This window comes from Zingiber officinale, chromosome 8B (genome assembly GCF_018446385.1).
Source record: "Zingiber officinale cultivar Zhangliang chromosome 8B, Zo_v1.1, whole genome shotgun sequence".
In the NCBI taxonomy this organism is placed as follows: Eukaryota; Viridiplantae; Streptophyta; class Magnoliopsida; order Zingiberales; family Zingiberaceae; genus Zingiber; species Zingiber officinale.
Window position 1 is genome coordinate 52,938,403 of NC_056001.1, and position 6,771 is coordinate 52,945,173.

General features: G+C 40.7%; 1 protein-coding gene across 1 annotated transcript; it reads left to right on the top strand.

Moving 5' to 3' along the window:
- Nucleotides 1-2,862: 2,862 nt before the first annotated feature.
- LOC122017559 (oligopeptide transporter 7-like) lies at nt 2,863-6,461 on the top strand. Its single transcript, XM_042575207.1, has 6 exons — nt 2,863-3,055; nt 3,147-3,658; nt 3,744-3,841; nt 4,566-5,135; nt 5,212-5,467; nt 5,550-6,461. The coding sequence occupies exons 1-6, from the start codon at nt 2,992-2,994 to the stop codon at nt 6,348-6,350; spliced, it is 2,301 nt and encodes a 766-aa protein (XP_042431141.1). The 5' UTR covers nt 2,863-2,991; the 3' UTR covers nt 6,351-6,461.
- The last annotated feature ends 310 nt before the right edge of the window (nt 6,462-6,771 follow it).

The window sequence follows — 6,771 nt, forward strand, 5'->3', positions numbered from 1 at the left end:
TTTGGACGACAAGATTTGCTTGGATCTAATGTGGCAATCGATTGGGGATAAGGTCAATCAATTGGGAACCCTAATCCGTGGGATATAAAGATGTTCAAAGATTTAAATCATAATCTCTCATTCTCCACTCTTCACTGCCGGTTCTTGGAAGACTCCGAGGGAGGTGTTGCTGCATTTTCAAGTCTACAAGAGACATTTCAAGCAATAAGAGATCAAGAAAGCAAGGTTTTCATTTGTATTGTGTATTTATATCTTGTTTTCATTGTATTCTTGTATGTGAGCATGTACGAAGTTTCTCCACCTCCGGATTATTTTTGACAAGAAGTGTTCTTCATAGAGGAGTGTGGACACTGTGTGGATCCTTGGATTAGTCACCTCAAGGAGATGGACACCAAGTAAATTCTAGTGTCAGACATTGCTTAGAGTTTTTCACTGCAAATCATCATCAACGAAGCGATTGAAGCTAATCACACCCCTCTAGCTCCCGAAGTGTCCTAACATTAACATTCGATCAACGTTGACCTATCAGGACTTCACACCTTATGTCAACTCCCTATTGAACTTTTGATCGGCAAGTGTTCGGTCAACTATAGCTCACTTGGACTTTTTTCTTACCAACTTTATGTTAGACTTTCGATCATGAAGTGTCTGGTCAACTATAACTCACATGGATTTTCTTTTTCTTATGTCAACTCCTTGATTGACTTTCAATCGCTAAGTGTCTGATTAATCGTGCGTGACCTACTTGGACTTTTTATATCTTGTGAAGTATCCGGTCAACCATGATTTACTTGACTTTTTGCTCAACCAACTTAACATATTGATCGATTGTTAATATCCGATCAACCTTAACCTACTCGACGTCTCCCTCGACCAACTAACATATTGACCAAACATCGAAACCTCAAATCAAGTTAACTCGAGCATGATCAACTTGATCAATCTTGACTAGAAGTCAAATTACATCTTCGCTCAACCTACCAGATCCTCTTAAGTTCATTTGATCATCTTGGCATGTTGTTGGTTTCTAAATCACTCAAAAGAAATAATTATGGATAATTAAGTGCTAAGAATAAAATTGGCTTTATTAATGGAACAGTCAAGCCGCCTTTGACAATCGATGATAAGTTTCTCATTTGGGAGCGTTGCAATAAGTTTGTATTTTTATGGATCCTTACAAGATTATTTTCGACATTCATATTTGAATCAAAGATTTCAATAGCTTTGATTTAGGATTATGAGACATTAGAAGATTATTTTAGATTTTCGTGTTTAAATCAAAGATTTCAATAGTTTCCGCTACATCAACTATTTTATTGGCCTTTAAACTGTGCTATACTGTGAATAAAGGGAATATTTTTGAGGTTGAATGTGATTATTGTTATTGTGTTAATAAAAATATTATACTTTTTTTATTTTTTTATAGGAAAATATAAATATTATTGAATGTTATGGTACCAAAACGGTAGTTAAATAATTAGTTAATTTAAATTTATACATTTATATATTTGTGGTGTTTATCTACGATTGTATGTATATGTAAAAATATTAATTTGTTTATATGTAAATGAAATATGTAAATGACTTTTCAAAATTTTTTTAAAATTACTAATCATGTACTATAAAATTTTAAAGATTTTTACTATAATTGTATTATACTATCTAATTCGGACCCATCGGATTTTAACCTCAAATAGATCTTGTAATATATGATCATTCTGTAAACTATTAAAACACGCACATAAATTTTTCAAAAAGATTTATGTGCAAATATCAAAGTCTATCATTTATTAACTAATTTGTTTGACACAAAATTTATTTATAGTGAAAAAACGAGCGAAAAAAAAGGGAAGAAGGTAAGGAAATGAAGGAGGACCAGAGTTATAGTTGCGGAGGTTTTAACTTTTAAGTGATTTTTGGAATTATCAAAGTTTTAAGTAAATTGAGTGAAGATTAAGGGTAGATTGGCAAAAATATATATGATTCGTGCAAGGCACTTAAAATGATAACGTAGTTAATTGGAAGCTATTGGTGTACATTAAATACTTATCAAATTCTAAATTCCTATATTTAATATTATTTTCCTATTATTTTATTATTATATATTTTTTAACTCATGGAGAAATGTTTTCCTTCCCTCTTCGTTGGACACGTGAACACATCTGATTTACAATTTTTTGTTGAATTAATAAATCGAACAACGCCGGAAAAAACAGGATCCTCAATTCAACTCTTTTTTTAAATAAAAAAGTAGGGGAAAAAACTTAAAATTAAGTAAAATATTCAATTTGCATAACTCACATGTCTCCGTCTACATACGTTGCCTGAACCTGGTTATATTTTGTGCCAAATTGTTATATTTAGGAATTATCATGTAACTGTTTTATTTTTCATGGACTTGAGAGATCTTTTTGGGTTTTAAAAACTCCAACAAATATAATATTACTTAATATTTTAGAGATGTGAATCTCGACTCAACACACTATTTTTCAAAAAACAAAATACACTAGAATTATCAAAATAGCATTTTATAAATATTGTTATATTTTTATTAATACAAAAATACCTCTAAACAATTTTATTATAAAAATACCCTTCCTATGTATTTCTAAATTTATCATTTCGGGAGCATTTGGATATTAATAAATATTTTAAAAAAATTGTTCTAAAAATTTATTTTTCACCGAAGGCATTTAAATTTATTTTTTATAAAATGAGAGAAAAAATCTGTTTTTTTTTTTAATTTTATATTATTTTTTTCACGTCAGCCAGCTACATGCAGCTGCTGCCATCATTCTGGCCGACTAAATTAATATAAAAAAATAAAAAATAGAAACTAAAAAAAATTGAAGATCCCCCTATCCCCTTCCTATCAATACAGACAACTCCCGTCCTTTCAATTTCTTCTCCTCCGATTGGATTCCCATCTAAATCAACAGAAATCGAGCGAAAAAAATCGAGGAGGAAAAAGAGAAAGATCGAACAACAATAATGGGCAATCGACGAAGAGAAGAAGAAGAAGCAGAGCAGCATCAAATGATCACAACTCCGCTGCGTAAGCTTCTCATCCGCCATTAATCTGCTTCTCTGCTTGTATTATGCTCCTCAGCCATCTCACGCCCACCGATGTCGACGTCATGCACCAGTTCACGAGGAAGCAGCCGCGCCGTCGGCGGCGGCGGCACCAGAAGCGGCGGCGGAGGAAGAAGAAACAGAGGAGGAGGTGCTGGAGAACTCGCCGGTGGAGCAGGTGGCGCTGACGGTGCCAGTGGAGGACGACCCGTCGACGCCGGCGCTGACGTTCCGGATGTGGGTGCTGGGGACGGCCTCTTGCGTGCTGCTCTCCTTCCTCAACCAGTTCTTCTGGTACCGGAAGGAGCCGCTGTCCATCACCGCCATCTCCGCCCAGATCGCGGTGGTGCCGCTCGGTCACCTCATGGCCGCCACGATCACCGACCGCGTCTTCTTCCGGGGAAGCCGGTGGGAGTTCTCGCTCAACCCCGGGCCGTTCAACATCAAGGAGCACGTGCTCATCACCATCTTCGCCAACTCCGGCGCTGGCAGCGTCTACGCCATCCACATCGTCACCGCCATCAAGATTTTCTACCGAAAGCACCTCAACTTCTTCGTCTCCCTCGTCGTCGTCATCACCACGCAGGCACAATTATTTTTGTTAATTAATTTAGGAAAATAATTTGTGACAAGAATTTCAGTTTCTAAAAATTGGCTGAAAAATGAAGCAGGTGCTGGGATTCGGATGGGCGGGAATATTCCGGCGGTATCTCGTAGAGCCGGCGGCGATGTGGTGGCCGTACAATTTAGTGCAGGTCTCGTTGTTCAGGTGAGGGATGAAATTATTATTATTTTTCTTTTACAGACAAATATTTAAGACAAATAAAAAAACACGCGTTAGCCATTTTATTCAACCCGTCAAGGAGCACCAAATTTATTATATTCCTCTTTTAAGGCTCCCATTCATGATAGTATTTGGTTAATTTTAGAAAAATCTAGAATTACAAATATTTTTGGAAAATAATTAAAAATATATATTTATAATTCTTATTGAAAAATATAAATTTCATTGACAATTTTCTAGTTAAAAAACATAAAAACCTTTTTTTTTTGTCAAAATTATAATGTTTAAATCCTTACTATAAACCTATTTTTGAAAAAAAAAAAATATAATCAATTTTCTATGAAACCAATCGTATAGAATGCAATTTGATCATAAAAAATATTATAGAATTTAAAATCCACAAGACAACTAAATAAAAGTTGGGACTCCTTTTTCGATGATTTTGATTGAAATGAAAAGAACTCCTTGAATGGACATTCATTATTATCATTAACACACTAGAAAATAAATTTTCCGTCTCCTCATAACTACAGTTGTCTAATGTGTGATGGCTTTACCTCATGCCACTTTGCAATCTTAGAAAACAAATTTCCCATATTTTTAAACCTACCAATTTAAATAAATTAAGGAAATTAATTAAATCAAATGATTTACTGAATTTACAATTTAACTTTAATTTTTTTATTTTCAAAAAATTGGGGTGATGTAGGGCTTTGCATGAGAAGGAAGAAGCAGCAAAAGGAGGTTTGACAAGGAATCAGTTCTTCACGGTGGCCTTCCTCTGTAGCTTCGCCTACTACGTCTTCCCCGGCTACCTATTCTCCATGCTCACCTCCCTCTCCTGGGTCTGTTGGGTCTTCCCTAGCTCCATCTTGGCGCAGCAGCTCGGCTCCGGCCTCTACGGCCTCGGCCTAGGGGCCGTCGGCCTCGACTGGTCCACCGTCTCCTCCTACCTCGGCAGCCCGCTGGCCAGCCCCTGGTTCGCTACCGCCAACGTCGCCGTCGGCTTCGTGCTCATCATGTATATCATCACGCCGATCGGCTACTGGCTCGACTTCTACAAGGCCAAGAGCTTCCCAATCTTCTCCGACGGCCTCTTCACCTCCACCGGGCAGAGGTACAACATTTCCGGTATCATAGACCCCAACTTCCACCTCGACATCGACGCCTATGAGAAGAACGGGCCGCTTTACCTCAGCACCTTCTTCGCGGTCAATTACGGCGTCGGCTTCGCGTCGCTTACCGCCACCATTTCGCACGTCCTCCTCTTCCACGGAAGGTGAAGACCGCCTCCCCTGCTTTTTCTTCACGCTCACGGAGTCGAAAACTCTTACCTAATTTGCCGTCGAATTCAGAGAAATCTGGCAGATGAGCAAATCGGCTTTCAAAGATCAAAAGATGGACATCCACACGAGATTGATGAGCAGGTATAAGCAGGTCCCTCAGTGGTGGTTCATCGCGATCCTTGTCGCCAACATGGCGTTCACAATCTTCGCCTGCGAGTACTACATCGACCAGCTCCAGCTTCCGTGGTGGGGCGTGTTGCTCGCCTGCTCTATTGCATTTTTCTTTACGCTCCCCGTCGGAATCATCACAGCAACCACCAATAAGGTCTAATTAACTCGACTCTTTCTCCGTCAGACGGTGAGTTGACTGACAAACTGATATCTCGATCTCCTGCTTGATGAACCAGACGCCGGGATTGAACGTAATCACAGAGTACATTATAGGGTATCTGTACCCCGGTCGGCCGGTGGCGAACATGTGCTTCAAGGTGTACGGGTTCATCAGTATGAAGCAGGCGTTGATGTTCCTGCAAGACTTCAAGTTGGGGCACTACATGAAGATTCCGCCGAGGACGATGTTCATGGCTCAGGTGGTAGGGACGTTGATCGCCGCGTTTGTCTACTTGAGCACTGCGTGGTGGCTTATGGAGACGATTCCGGACATCTGCAACAAGAGCTTGTTGTCTCCGGAGAGCCCGTGGACCTGCCCGGGCGACCACGTCTTCTACGACGCGTCGGTGATATGGGGCCTGATCGGCCCTCGCCGGATCTTCGGGAATCTCGGCACGTACGCCGCCATCAACTGGTTCTTCCTCGTCGGCGCGGTAGGGCCGCTGCTCGTCTGGCTCGCGCACAGGGCATTCCCTGACAAGGAGTGGATCAGGCTCATCAACATGCCGATCCTGATCGGCGCCACCGGGGACATGCCGCCGGCGACTGCGGTGAACTACACCACTTGGATTCTGGTCGGATTCCTGTCGGGCTACGTGGTATACAGGTACAGAAGGGACTGGTGGAAGCGGCACAATTACGTGCTTTCCGGTGCGTTGGACGCAGGATTAGCGTTCATGGCCGTTTTGATCTATCTTTGCTTGGAGCTGGAGAATGTCAGTCTTCGTTGGTGGGGCAACGAGTTGGATGGCTGCCCTTTGGCCTCGTGCCCGACAGCTCCTGGCGTCGTTGTTGAAGGCTGCCCAGTGTTACGGTAACCATCGATCGTTGGATGATCGTGGTGGGGAGTAGAGACTTGTTGTATTGAAAGAATCTGTAGGGGAACTATTTAATTTTACATCTCACATAAATCACAAGATTAACACTTAGGGCGTGTTTGGTTCGGGGTTATCGTGGATAACTTTGGTTATCTGTCTATGGTTATTTACGATAACCATGTTTGGTTCGAGGTTTTTTTGGATTCCTAAGTTTTCCTCGATTCCGAAACGTCAGCACACGTCATCAATTGGGGGCATCCAACCCGGAATAGAAATACCTTTGGCTGTCTTGGTTTTTCTTGATTCCTGAGGTTATGAAATTTTTTGTCCGAAATTATCCTTCGATACGACCAGAGCACGAAGGTGGCGGTAGTAGGCTGCAGTAAAAGGCGTCGGGCGGCGTGGGCAGCGGTCGGCTTCG

Coding starts and splice junctions, on each gene's coding strand:
- LOC122017559 (XM_042575207.1), top strand. CDS start 2,992: ATGGGCAATCGACGAAGAGAAGAAGAAGAAGCAGAGCAGCATCAAATG. Junction 3,056..3,146: donor AATGATCACAACTCCGCTGC/GTAAGCTTCTCA, acceptor GTCATGCACCAG/TTCACGAGGAAGCAGCCGCG. Junction 5,468..5,549: donor TCACAGCAACCACCAATAAG/GTCTAATTAACT, acceptor TTGATGAACCAG/ACGCCGGGATTGAACGTAAT.